Source organism: Dermacentor silvarum, chromosome 1 (genome assembly GCF_013339745.2).
Source record: "Dermacentor silvarum isolate Dsil-2018 chromosome 1, BIME_Dsil_1.4, whole genome shotgun sequence".
Taxonomy (NCBI): domain Eukaryota; kingdom Metazoa; phylum Arthropoda; class Arachnida; order Ixodida; family Ixodidae; genus Dermacentor; species Dermacentor silvarum.
Genome location: NC_051154.1, coordinates 186934919 through 186950096, shown reverse-complemented (window position 1 = coordinate 186950096; position 15178 = coordinate 186934919). Strand labels below are relative to the sequence as shown.

Below are 15178 nucleotides of genomic sequence, written 5' to 3'. Positions count from 1 at the left end.
AAAAAAAACAGGTTGCCCAGTTTGAACAGTCCCTTGCACTTTGTTGCTTAGTTAAATAAAGATTTAGTCTACACACCATCCTCCACGCTTCGTCTTGTGTTCTTGTCTAGTGTTGCACTGCTAAAATATTATTAAGAAGCTCCGCAGGTAGTGTGGGTAAAAAAGAACGGCTGATGCGGAATGTCGCATTGATAAACTATTCTTTATGCTGCCGTATGGTTCTTGTTTTTGTCTCGCGATGTACCCTATGCATCTACCGCGCTCAAGCGGAATTGCAGCATATCACGTGAACCTACCCTGGGCTCGCTCTGCAGCGCTAACAAGTGCTAAATGCTGCATCAAGCGATAGGCCTGTCTGTCTGTCTGTCTGTCTGTCCTGTCTGTCTGTCTTCTGTCTGTCTGTCTGTCTGTCTGTCTGTCTGTCTGTCTGTCTGTCTGTCTGTCTGTCTGTCTGTCTGTCTGTCTGTCTGTCTGTCTGTCTGTCTGTCTGTCTGTCTGTCTGTCTGTCTGTCTGTCTGTCTGTCTGTCTGTCTGTCTGTCTGTCTGTCTGTCTGTCTGTCTGTCTGTCTGTCTGTCTGTCTGTCTGTCTGTCTGTCTGTCTGTCTGTCTGTCTGTCTGTCTGTCTGTCTGTCTGTCTGTCTGTCTGTCTGTCTGTCTGTCTGTCTGTCTGTCTGTCTGTCTGTCCTGTCTGTCTGTCTGTCTGTCTGTCTGTCTGTCTGTCTGTCTGTCTGTCCTGTCTGTCTGTCTGTCTGTCTGTCTGTCTGTCTGTCTGTCTGTCTGTCTGTCTGTCTGTCTGTCTGTCTGTCTGTCTGTCTGTCTGTCTGTCTGTCTGTCTGTCTGTCTGTCTGTCTGTCTGTCTGTCTGTCTGTCTGTCTGTCTGTCTGTCTGTCTGTCTGTCTGTCTGTCTGTCTGTCGGTCTGTCTGTCTGTCTGTCTGTCTGTCTGTCTGTCTGTCTGTCTGTCTGTCTGTCTGTCTGTCTGTCTGTCTGTCTGTCTGTCTGTCTGTTCTGTCTGTCTGTCTGTCTGTCTGTCTGTCTGTCTGTCTGTCTGTCTGTCTGTCTGTCTGTCTGTCTGTCTGTCTGTCTGTCTGTCTGTCTGTCTATCTATCCGCCTACGACTTTGTGCTCTCATGGTCGTTTCGTTAACTGGTATGTACCACAATTGGCATACTATATGACAGGAGTATATGACGAACATAAATTGTATGTCATGACATGAATGTCAACACTAAAAAGCCACTGAAATGGGTTCTGACGTGGGTACTAAGTGAAGGAAACACTACAGTATACTGGTTGATTTCATAGTCATAAGCATGACTCAGCAAAAATGACAATGACTCAGCGAAAAAAAGATTATAACACTAAAAAAAACCACTGGAATGAGTTCGGACGTCGGTCCTAAGTGAAGGAAACACTAAAGGATGCTGGTAGAAGTCATAGTCATGAGCATAACTAAGGTTTTCGCCCTATAAGGTCTCTTAGGTGTAGCTAAAGGGACTCCTGAGGACTCATGACATGAATGTCATGACATGCGTGTCATGTAGGTCATGAAAGAGCCGCCTACGTCTTGGTGCTCTCATGGTCGTTTCGTTAACATGGTAGGCCCCCCGCACACTGCTTCGCATAACATCGATTCCCACAGGGCGTGGGATCTGCCGGCTTTTTTTACTTTAACCAGCGTCTGATCCACCTTTCTCTTTCGCCCTTATGACTTCAGTCAAAGGGCCATGATACCCTTAAAACGACCCCCCCCCCCCCCCCCCATTGTTTTCATTATCATCATCATCATCCTCGGATAACACGCACGAATCACCTTACACGAACACGTTGGTCTATCTAGTAACGTTTCGCGGAACACTAAAAGATGCTTCATGACTAGCTACCTGCAAAATGCTTTGCATATGTCAAGTATTTTTATTGAACAAATTTACTTGTTCACAGTGTGTCTATGAGACAACTAATAAGCCATTTTTTTAGCATAAAAAGTCAAGAACATCGTTGACCGGTGACGAAACAACTTGCAGTCCCTCCATTTTCCCTTCCCTCTGATCCACGCTCTGTTTTTATTGCCCGAAAATCCAAGTACACCAAGTATACCATTGGCATACTTTGCCACCCACTGGCAAAAAACAGAAAGGGGGGGGGGGGGACACAAGTGTTTCCATTGCCCCCCTCCCCCGTCAATACGCCCTATGCGCAGAACTCTATAAAGGCACCTCATGTCTCAATATATCGCACTCGTATTTCGTTGTACGTTGGCTTCGCCACATGGCAGTTATGTACTGAGACGAAGCAGCCATAGCGGGCAAGTGGCGCCACGAAGCGAGCAATTCACTCACTTAATTGTACGGTGGGACCTAAGCCGCCTTTGTTTATTGCTGAAAACATTGCCAAATTCTCTCAGGCACAGGACGCCTGTAACAAGAATGTAGATTTATCTTAGTCGTATCATACATGCCATTGCTCATTTCTTTTGTCCTGTGATTAGTATTTAAACGGAATAGTGCCAATTTACTCGACTTCTCGTTGACAGCCAATCTGATGTTAAAAAAGGGGGAAGGACGAAGATTCTGAAGGTATGCTTATATTGAGGTGAATAGACTTCACTAATGCGTTCCAGCGCAGAACCACTGCACGTTTGAATCTTTAAATGCGACAACATTTGCTGACGTTCAAGTGTGACATCCCAGGCGACCGAAGCCGATCTGTTTAGAGCTTAATGCATTAGTGACTGATGCATGTTCCGCTTTATACGGGGTGTTTCGCGATGGCAGTCTCTAATTGTTTAAAAGAAGGGTTTGAGACACAATGATAGTTCTTTTTTCTTCTCAAAATTCGCTGCAGGGTTGAAGAAAGAAAAACTCCCTGATGGATCAGTATAGATGCCTTAATAAATGTAAGGCTCGCTAATGCATTTCTTAAGTGTCAATGCTAGGCCGACAGTAGCGCTGCAGGCGTCGCACCCCGATGTTGCCCGAGACGACACCGAAGGAAAACCGTCGGCTTTTGTGGAGCTCTCCATGTTTATACTGTCCTAGTTCCGCTCAGACCAGTGTATGCACCAGGCGTTGTGGTCTGCACGCAACTGCGCGGTAGGAATGGTGGTGTTTGTGCGCGCAACGCTCGATCATGCCAGCAGTGGAAGGCACATTAAGCTTCGCTCAATCAGCCGATTGAGCGAAGCATGACGGCGCATCTGCTTGGCTTCTTCATTTTCACAGCCAAACGCACAGCACGACTACCCCTGTCTTCAAAGGCGCAAATAGTCTCTGACGTTTTCGACGATTTAGGCAGCGGTCGGCAAAGCCAGATACGTCACGCTGGCAGTGATAGGATCGCCCAAAATTGGCGAGCCGCCAACAGAGATGGTTTGCATAGAGAAACTTGGCGCTCCACGGGCGCACCACGGGATGTCACATGTCCCAACATGCGACGGAATCTGAAACCATTAGCTACAAGTCACAATTTGCATTGGCGGTCTAACGTCAATAATTAATAATTGATTAGCGAATCTTAGTTATTTGGGATAATAACTGATCCATCAGTTCTCACCTGAATTGGGAGCCTTGGCCTGCAAAAACTACCACTGTGTCACGAATGCTCTATGTTTTAATAATTAAGCAGTCGTCGGTGAAACACTCGGTACATTGCAACTCTGTCGATCAATTTCACTGTCACGTGACAGCAGCCGTTCAAACGTTATATCCAACTCGGAACTTTTCAAAGCAAGATTACATGAATGGAATCACCGTTCCTCTAGATTTCGGCTCAAAATACTTTGGTTGATTCACGGGGTACGCTTAACGTCCCAAAGCAGCACAGTGGCTATAAGAGGCGCCCCCCGCATTGGATAAATAAGAATGAAATTTGATCACCTGAGGTTTTTGTAATGTGAACCGAAATCTAAACGTGGACCAGCGTTTCTGCCCCCTCCTCTTTTAAATTTCAGCCGCCGCGTCGAGTATCGAGGCGGTGACCTCGCGCTCAGCAGCAGAACGCAATAGCCCATAAGGCACCGCGCTTAAGTACGGCAAACGAGACACGTACATGCGGTGATAATTATAATGACCGAACGCAACCCGCCAGCCACAATATATTGTCTACGCACCATGCAGCGTGATACTAAGAGACACGTAGAAGCACAAGAAGAGGAAGCTCGTCGGGTTCACTCACACCAGCTCGCTACCACCACCAATGTGCAGCTATAGTTACATTAGACATTGCAAAAGCATACGATAGTGTGGAATACCCTATTTTAACAGAAAGGATGCAGGAAATTAGATTATCTGATTACTTCGTAACGTGGACTGCTGAGTTCTTGCAGGGCAGTTAGTTTTACTGTACACAAAGTGGAATTACATCAGGACATTTCAGACAAACATGCGGGGTTCCACAAGGCTCAGTGTTATCGCCGCTTTTGTTTAATATCTTAATTGCTAAGCTCCATTCCTTGTCATTAGAATGTATGAACGTACGTTTACGCTTACGATATAGCGTTTTTTGCTTTGGCAAATGATATACAGTCGCTGTACGAGTACTTACAGGAATACATATGCGAGTTGGAAGCTTGGCTGGATAGTATCCACTTCTCTTTTAATGTAAATAAGAGCGCTGTTCTTGTCTTTCCGGTACAAGACCCAGTTACGATATTCCTTTTGTACCGCCAGTCCACTATTCCACAAGTGGAAAAAGTCAGGTACCTTGGCAATATTTATGATGGAAATATTAGCTGGCGTCAACATATTGAACATATAACTTCAAAAGCTTCCCGTGCAATGGGGATATTGAAAAGGATTAGCAATAATCGATGGGGCATGCGCAGAGACACACGTATAATGATTTACCATATGTATATATCCGACCAATAGTAGAGTTCGGCTGTGTGTGATTCTCCGGCTCCTCTGCTTATAAACTACGTCCACCACTTTTGCTGGAAAGGGAAGCGCTTCGCTTATGTCTGGGGGTGACAAAGTTTGTAGCAAACGCCGTGCTCTACAAGGAATCACGACTTCCTTCTCTAGAAATGAGATTTAAAATACTCACCGTTCAAAGATTCATAAGGCTCTATGAATCTCCAATAAGATCGCAGTCGATATTTATTAGTCAACCAGCTTTATTTTTTGGCGTCTCGTGGCTTCGGTTTGACACGCCACAGGTGAATAAAACCGAATCATTATTAAGTCCGTTAAATATATGTATAAATAATATATTTACGGTAAGCAGTATCCCAAATTCATTGGTTATTACATATGATAACATATACCCCAACCATGCGAAGCAACCTGCCCTGGCATATTATTAACGGCTTACTCCTGGATAACTTGGACCAGCTCCACACAAACGTAATTATAGCAACAGATGCTTCGCAGAGTGAGGAAAGGGCCGGAGTTGGAATTTTTTCATGGCCATAGAGAAATTCATTATTGAATGAAACTGACTTCATTGCTAAGCATATTATTCCATCTTCTTTACCTTATTGCCTATAGTACTAGTATGTATACTTTTTATATATTTATTATCCACTGAATCGTCTTAGAATTTACTCGCTTTAATATATTCACCAAAATTATACATTCGATAAATTTATTCACTTAACACATATGTAAACAAATTAATGGTGGTGCTAGGAAAAGAAGAAAAACCAAGGGGAGACAGGATAGGGCGCCAAATTTTGCGCCCTATCCTTTCTCCTTTTGGTTTTCCTTCTTCTTTTCCTAGCACCACCATTAATTTGTTTATCTACGCACCAACTCGCCCAAAGCGCTACCTTGCTAACACATATTTAAAATCGGCCCGACTCTTGGCCGATCCCAGTGAGTGGGTATGCGCCAAAGACGATAAGGTCATCATCATTATCATCATCATCACCAGCTATGTCGTCGTCGCGATCCTCCAAGTCTTCCAGGCTGTCGGTAAGCTCAGAGCCTGGCGATGGGTTTGTCACCGGCGCTGAGGCTGCCAAGACGCCCCCACCCGTGGCAGTGCCTGTGGCAGCGCCTGCGGCAGCGCCTGCGGCAGGAACGTCTGGAGACCGGGAAAAGCGAAAGCGAAAGCGCACCAGCGCAGCGCCCTCCAAACACCGCAAGGGACACCGAACCAAGACCCAATGCTCAACTGACGAAGCAAAGCCCGCTGCAGCACCCGTACGTGTATCCTCTACAGAGTGTGGCATGGGCCATGTGTTTTGAAGAATGTGATACAATCGGGGGATGCATATAAGACCGTCACGGCAATGTTTGCAGTCACGTTGCGCTGGCCGAAATGCATATTTCTTTGACATTCGAATGATTCCGAAAGATAAATTATTTAGATAGCTTGTTAAATGTTGACTCTTTCGCTGAGGTTTAGCGAGAATGTTGCAGGTGGTCAGCGTCAGTTGTCGCTCTGCTCGCAATTTATTGCGTTTAATACAGCTCAGTCACTAATGAAGTATTCATGCCCTTGACGTCATTGCTTGCGCCAAATAGTGCTGCATTTATTTGACTTTGCGTCAAATTATTCTGTAGAAAATAATTTATTCGTACGTTATAGCTAAACGAGAAATATCTAAGTTTCGAAGCAACTGTCTGACTTTCAAAGGAGGGGGGCGGGGGTGACCGACGGGGAGCAAAGACTAATGCAACGTAGTGACATCGGCATAACACAGTTGTACTTCGCCGACTTTATACTTTGCTTTTGGTCGTCTTTCATTATCATGACTGACGTATTTATTTTAAAATTATGGCTACGTACATTATGCCTGTGGTACAGGTAAGCGTATTGTCACGTGATAAATTTCGGACAACTGACAGCAAATCAGGAAATAATGCCAATAAACAGCTTAAGCAACAATATTTTTATTGAAAAAGTCCAACTCCTCTCTCGCTAATAACGGAAGGCGCTGCTGCGCACTCTGTATCTGCATCCTCTTGTCTACATAGGAACGAAAACGCGATGGGCAGCGGGCCTTAAACTGTGCGCAGCAAATGGCGAAAGAAAAAAAGAAAAAGCTACATATGAGGTATGTGCCTCCCTTTTCGCAACACTTAGTACGCATGCGCACCAGCACGTTTCTCATCTACGGCAGCCCAGGCTTCTTCTGACATATTGCAAATGGGAGTGCAGAAGCGGTGCGGAAGAAAGAGACCAGACAGGAAAGAGTCTTCGAGCGTCTTCCCAGTCTGGTCCCTTTTCCCGCACCGCTTCTGCGCTCACCTTTGCAAGATGTTGAACCAACTAGCCCAACAACTAAGTATGCTTCTGACATGATCGCTCCGGCAATGCAGATATAACGATGGATTGCAGTCAACTAATCCAAGTCCTCAGTCAGACATGATTGCATCTCGCGCAGCCTGTCAAGCCGACAAATGTCACACCGGTGGTCGTAACCGAAGACGAGTCGTCGGGGACACCGTCACTTGCGGCCACCGACGAACAGCGCGGAACTTCGGTCGCGGACTCAGGTGCGAGAGATGCAGGTATATGCGAGCATAGATGTTTGCCGTGTCTGCAGAAGACGGATGCGTGAGATTTTTACAGCTCCCTAGATAATCGGGCAGTATACCTACCACCAGAAGGTTACTGTCATCTACTAGATCAGTTATTTGATTGTGACGTAATACGTATAACTTGCCCTATTTGAAATGAGACATTTTGTTAATATTGTGTCGCGATATGACACATGTGTAGCAGCAGCGATCTCATAATTTATATATTGTACGATCAGGGATGTAGTGATGCTATCGAAATTTTCACCCAAGGAAGTTGAAAACTCCGCGTATACGTCTCTCGTTAGCACCGCATCTTCTACGGTGTATAATGCTGAAAACTCAGGCCTCGTCGCACACAATAAGGGCGAGGAACCTACACCAAGAACGCGCAACTCACGCTTCATAGCTGACATTACAGATACGTTTTGCGAGAAGTGAAACAAACCCGCATCTTCTGACAACAGGCTATGAATTCTCAGTTGTGCGGTCAAGGGGTCGAAGCAGTTACAGCGCGATGGTGACGACCACAGTCTTAAATGCCCTGAAAACAGCGAACCAATCTATGAGACGTCGACAAATATTCCATCCCTTAATCAAAAGTGATTATACACCGCGACTTTACAAATGCACCCTCGATAAAGATAAAGAAAAAAAATCCCTCGCAGATGTATGCCAGTCTTGCAACCGACACATCAAAGACAGCGAAGCTAGACTGGGGGATTTTTTTAGACAATACAGATTTTTATAAAAGGCTATAAGCGCTGCGAACGTGGCGTTTTTGCAGACGAGTTCTTAGGCGAGGCGGACATAATTTGCCGCTGATAACGTTAGTTTCAGAATACTAATCAACAAAACAAATTAATTATTTTTTTATTTGTGCCTTAATTAGGGGCAGTTGCTTAAATGGCGAAGTTGAAGGCAGTCACGTTTTAATATTGCACCCTCACTTTTTTTAAATCTTAAAAGTCGCACTTAATTCGAGATATTTATCATCGAATTTCAACGGTAAATCCAGGCAATATTGAAACCGATTGCCGCAGGAGCACGGAAAAGGTGGCCCCGCTATCATATCAGACCGAAACGCCCCGTGACAAGCGCGAGGAAGTTTGAAAGCGGACGTCTTGGCCAGTCGCAGCATCTATTGATAGGTCTTACTTGCCTGGCAAGCATGTGTGGCTGTGTGTCGGGTCAGGATTTGCCCGCCGGCATGCTGTCATTCAAACTTCACTCTACACTTCTTTGCGGCGCGTTGCCATCTGACGCCCAGCGGGACGCGCTCAGTCTCGAAATAGTCTCGATTGAGCTTTGGAATTTTGATGATGAATATCTCTAATTAGTTGCGATTTTCAAGATGGTTAATTAAAAGATGGATGTGCATGAAAATGTCACTGCCTCCTAATTTGCCATTTAGATAACTGCCCCAAGGCACTAATAAAAAGTTAATTATTAATGTTTGTTATTTATCTGCTGAAGCTCATGTTATTAGCGGCAAAGTATGTCCGCCTCGTCTAGGTACTCGTCTGCAAAAACACCACGTTCGCTGCGCTCATAGCCTTTTTAATTAAAGATCTGTAATGTCTATCACACACAAAAAAAATCAAATTGAGTACGCGAGTTACGAGTTTTCACACCCTTCGGAAGTACTAAGGGTCTGTTTGCTGGCTCACGGCCTCGCTCGAACGCAGAAGAAGCACCACGGTGTCTGCCTGCACCGCCGCAGCAGTACAAACTCCTGGCTGACCTCCAACGTGGATTGTTGTGAGACATAATTGCCGCTAAAAGAACGAACCGAGCAACAGACACGAAAGGAAAATTCAGAGCTCTTCCACTATGCGAAGATCGAAGAGTAGCGAAGCTGTTGGTTTTGTTTAATTATATATATTTTTTAAATTTGGTGGTTATGTTAAATGGTTGAAAAGGCACAACACATAATTTCGTTGCGTCGCCGAGTGCCGTATGCTTTATGTGCGTGTGAAAGCGAGTTTAGGCGACTAGATTCACACCACCTTGCACCATCGGCCGCAGCACGTTGGGCCGCGGCGCGTTCGGCTTCTCGTCGCTTTCGTATTCATTCGCGCTGTTGAGCGCGCCGGCGCTCCTTGAAGGCGCGCTCTTCCTCTTCGGAGCGAGCGACACGGGGTAACTGATGACGTTGCTAGGGAAATGGCTATGTCAAGAGAGAATGGGACACATCTATTGGTTGGTAGACTATTACGTCTTATCACTGACGTTTCGACACGCATCGTCATAGACTATATAGCGTTTGGGCAACAGCGTTCATCGCCCCGGCGCATTGTTTTTGTCTCTTTGGGTCCCACCTATGACAAGGGTAGTTCAAGGGCGCGTTACAGGTCCCCGAGCCCACAGGGGTATGTGCCATTGCGCTTAGACCCTTTCTGCACTATCACCAGGATCGGCACACTTTTTTATAATTGTTGTTCTACGCGTCGTTTTGTCCGCGGACGCAATCCTCCAGAACCTAGCCGTATACAGCTTCGCTGTAAAAACAATGACGACGACCATGGGCGGCACAATTCCAACTGATGTATTTCAAGTACGAATCCAAGAACAAATATACACATGATCGCATGCGCAGACGGCGTCATTCACACCTGACGAGACAACCAGCATTCAAAGAAATCTAATCTCAGAGGTATACAGCTGTATTAACGTACCACCTTATACTTGTGCACTCTAATTTTTACAGCGAAGCTGTTAGCATATTCTTGGTGTAAGCGCGAAGAAAACACGGACGGTGGCAGAAGAAGACAGGACAAGCGCTAACCCACAACTAAATTTTTATTGGAAAGAACAAACTTATATATAAGTGATTGCAAAAACCGTAGCACAGAAACATCACATGGTTGAAGCGCATTGTTTCACGTGCGGTTGTAGGTCATTGTTTGAGGACACAAAAGTCCTTTCTAGACACAAATGCCAAACTACACGCGAAATAATTGAGGAATTTCACATAAAAAGACTCGAAGAAACTTGTGTTAGCCAGGCATCATTATCATTGCCAGAAGGTGAATTTCAATATTTGCTCAGCACATGCGTCAGTGCGAAGTAGTGCTTTTTCTTGTTTTAAATTTTAGCGGCTTCACCATTTTCTGATTTGTTTTATCTGGTAACTGTTATCCTTTCAACCATGTGATGTTTCTTTGCTACGGTTTTTGCAAATCACTTATATATATATATATATATATATATATATATATATATATATATATATATATATATATATATATATATATATTCTTTCCAATAAAAATTTAGTTGTGAGTTAGCGCTTGTCCTGTCTTCTTCTGCCACCGTCCGTGTTTTCTTCGCGCTTAAACGAAGAATATGTTACCGTATCAACAAGCCCAACTATCCATCCTTTTGAAGCTGTTAAGGCCCAACCACAAGGAACGGATTTCCGACGGATTTTCGGCGTCGGCGCCGGCCGGCGGCACGCGACGGCGGCCGGCGGCGTGGAGAACAATGCGCCGCCGGTCGGCGCCGCAAGACCGAGCAGGCCAGACTGCAGCTCTGACGGCGGAAGTGGCGGTAGACGCAAGAGACAAATAAAATATAGCCTCCGAGATGGTGCACCGTGCCATGTGAGTGAGCTCGGAGTCCATTTACAAAGCGAGCTTCCGGCGTTGTCGTCCGCGAGTGCCTGTGCCTCGACTGCGTCCCAAACAGCCGTTCGCTCGCGCGTGCTCCGGCCATTGCAAGTGGTGCAGCTTTGTACGGTATCATAGATAATGATGTATACTCTTTCCAGACAGGGACATGCAAGGAACGCCGAAGTGCACACTTAAGGCCCGTCCACGTTACCGGCACGCCAACTCGCCGTACGCCGTTCGCGGGTCGCCGTTTGACGGTGGTTTCGCTCGCGAGCGGCGAGATTTCCTTGCCGTAGACAGGATGGGACCGGGACCCATTTGTGCTGCAGTTGTACAGCGAAGTGGCCAATCAGTAACCGAGGGGTGGTCACCCTGGCACCGACGGCAGCCTCACCGCCGCTGATCGTTCGGCGGCGCCGATATCGTCGCTAGGCCTTCTCCGGCTCACTCGAAAGCTTAAGCTGACGGCGCTTCGGAATGAATCACCGACGCTCACCAGCCGCGATATTTTCTCACCGTTGTTGTTGCTCTTCGCTATAATTATACACAAAGAAGAAAATGCGCTGATATTAGCGGCGCCGTCGGCTGTGATGCGGGCACAACCGAGCCGGTCGTCTGCCGCCGGTAGCCGTGCACTGCAGCTGAGCTCGACAAGTATCGGAGCTCTCGTTCGTGTTTAACGTTCGACAGCGGATATAGTTTTTCATACAATGTAAAATTTACATGTCACGTTATCTAGCGGAAAGTATTTTTGCTAGGAACAGAAGCTGCTGGTGATGCTATCCATGCTATGCGACTGGTGCTACGTTTTTCAGCACAGACAACCAGCGTATATGTTTGCACTAGAGCTACGGACAATTTTTATGAAGTTTTAAAAGTACAAGAAGTCCTTGCTTAGCAAAAACAATTGTTCTGTTAGCGCAAAATTTTGCAAAACTGACCGGCTAAATTCGGGGCCAAGGATCTGGCCACATTGCGCCACGCTTGAAATACGTCGACGCCGAGAGTCTCTTGTGGTTGAGAGCCGTCAATGAGCGTCCACGCCGCGTGCCGCCGGCCGGCGCCGACGCCGAAAATCCGTCGGAAATCCGTTCCTTGTGGTTGGGCCTTTAGCCTCTAGTTGGTCGGGAGTTTTTGTGTCCGTGTGCGCGGCTCTCGCTCACACAAGAATGTGGGCCGATCCCGGAGACAGGGCAGACATGCGGGAAGCGCACAATGTGCTGCTTCTCCAAGAGGGATCACATGAGTCATCAGGTGACATCTTCACTTGACGAAGACGTCATCGGGTGACGTCACGTTTGACGTGATGACGTCATCAGATTACGTCATCGGGTGATATCGTCACGTGATGATGCCGCTATTCTCGTATATTCGAATTACAGTCCGAAGATATCATGTCTGCAGCTTTGAAGTCGTACATTGCAAGTTCCCAGACACAATTAACTTTGAAAATTTTAATTAGTTCACTAAGGCCCTTGCGCTTGGTGGATCGAGGGCCTAGAGGAATGAGCATGTATGCTGCACTTCCGCACATGTGCGTGCGCGCGTGACGTATGTACGTCGCTTGTGGTGGTGGTGCTTGTGTAACGTCGGCAACAGGTTCGCTGTACATCCGCTTTCACATGATGGATTGGAGGATAATTTTTTTTATTTCGTGTCTGCGGTTTGCATGCGTTCTCTTAGCGGCAATTATGCCTCGCAGCAAGTACAAACTAGGCTGACGACGCGTTATATTAACGTGCAGCCGGTGAAACAATATTACGGATGACTGTATACAAAAAAAAAATAAAAAAAAAATGAAGAAAACCTCACGCAATAAGTTGCCTATTTGAATGAGAATACGCAAGGTACATTTCATTCATTCATTCATTCATTCATTCATTCATTCATTCATTCATTCATTCATTCATTCATTCATTCATTCATTCATTCAAAAATACCTTACAGGCCCCTGGAGGCATTGCGTAAGGGGTGATGTACAGAAAATGTCAAGGCACTAATAAGGAAAAAAGAACGGTAGCATCAATTCAATACATAAATAGCAACAATAAAAGGCAAGTAACACATAACATACATAAGTCGTTACATTTATGAAACAATAAAACTGAACAGGGCAGTGCAAAAACTTCTGGCGTTTTACGTGTCAAAACCAGTTCTGATTATGAGGCACGCCGTAGTGGAGGGCTCCGGATTAATTTTGACCGCCTGGGTTTCTTTAACGTGCTAGAAAAGAATTAAAAAAAAAACGCGCATGCCGTAACATTTTGCTATTACGAAAGATTTAGCAACTAACACATAAGTATTATACAATAAACGCACTAATAAGGGATTTATAAAAACACCAAGAGAAGACTCGAAAAAAGAGAGGAGGTGGGTGGCACTGGTAGCGTGCAATTATGTAGAGTCATTACAAAACTATATCAGCAGATAACGGAATTTATCGTGGTCACTCTCAGAGGCTATAATATCAGGAAGGTCGTTCCAAAGACGAATTGCTCGTGCGAGTGCGGAGGTGTTAAATGCTAGTGTTGTGCCATAGATGCGCATGAAGTTGAACTGGTTGTACAATCTCCGTGGCCTGTAATCAGGAACTTCAATATGCAAAAGTGATGGCGTTGTGTTATGCACAAATTTATGAAATGACGACAAGAGAGCAATGTCGCGGAGAATATGTAATGGCTGTAGTGAGAGGTCGAGTTTAATTTGCATTATACTTGGGGTATAGCCATAACAACGAAACAAATCGCACAGCGCTATTTTGAATTGATTATAGTTCTGGAATTAAATATTTCTGATGGGAAGACCAGACAGGTGCAGCGAATTCGAGTTGAGGTTGGACAAAAATTAGGAAAGCTAATTTAAGAACATCGTTAGTAGAATTATGCAAGTTGCTGCGTATGTACCCCAATGATCTAGAAGCACTGGCGCATGCGGACGGGATGTGCGATGACGACATCGCTATCATTCATCGTTTTATAATAATTTTATAATCATTGATCATTACATTTCAAACCAATTTAGAGACTTACACAAGCGTTGCGCAGCATTTACATTTGATATCGACCATGCCACCTCACGCCACAGCACTAAAACCGTTGCGGAACTCGCTTTGACAGCTTCGCTCTAAAAACCCAAAGAAAGATAAAAGAAAAAACAAAAACTGAAAGATAAACTGATGTATGATGCAGCACTGATTAGTCATGTCACAAGGTGTGAAGTAATAATTTTGAAATTTTCTATGTTGCACCATGATTGCGAGAGAATCGTATGCAAGTATTACATTTTGTAATGAGTTCAAAAACTACTGCCATGTGGTCACGTCGTACCAATAATATCGCGAAATGATTAAGCATTGCCTCGTATAATCTGTTTTGCTGTACAGTAGCACGTATTTTCACTACAGCTATTGGCGCTTGAGTTTCGACCTATACACGTATTATTAACACCGCGCGCTGCTTCAAGTTTTGTCTGACGTCTCCATTCATACAGACGCCACTGCCAGCACCTCTTCCGGAGACCTCAACGGCCTACACATGCCAAACGTCCCGGCTGCAGGCATCGCGCTCTGCGAATGAACAGGCGGTGTCGACCCCGGACCTGGCCAAACTGATCACCGAGGATGAGCGGTCAGCAACTCCGTCAGCGCCACCGTTCAGAATGCCGCCTGTAGACTTGGACGAACACGTGTCCGACGACACTGCGCCGTGGCCTCCGGCACCGTCCTCGCCAACGATCAACGAGTCGCCGCTACCTTCCTTTACAGCAGGGCCACCATCAGCGGAACCAACTGTGCACATTCCAGCCGTATCGAGCCCACCGAAGCGTCAGGTGCTCTAGGTGCGTTGTATGCAGCAACCCTAACCATCAGGGCACGTATACGGCAGCTGTAGCCTTGTTTCTTGACTTGGCGTCTGATGCACTGGGCGCGAACGCTAAGCTCACATAATAGAATGCTTTTAGTACGCCGTTCCAGCCTACTGTTCGTCCTTGGCCATACAACGTCAACATAGCAGCAGTTGCAAGATGTGCATATTCAAATTTTATAAGTAATCGATGCTCTTTAGCTTAATTAACTAATAACCGCGTGTGCTTGAATGTTT

The 15178-nt window shown here is 45.7% G+C and overlaps 1 protein-coding gene across 1 annotated transcript; it reads left to right on the top strand.

Annotated features, from left to right (window-relative positions):
• The first annotated feature begins 5871 nt into the window (after positions 1-5871).
• On the top strand, positions 5872-14915 carry LOC119436061 (nematocyst expressed protein 3-like). The gene is made up of 2 exons (XM_037702806.1): positions 5872-6141; positions 14568-14915. The coding sequence occupies exons 1-2, from the start codon at positions 5872-5874 to the stop codon at positions 14913-14915; spliced, it is 618 nt and encodes a 205-aa protein (XP_037558734.1).
• Positions 14916-15178: the final 263 nt, after the last annotated feature.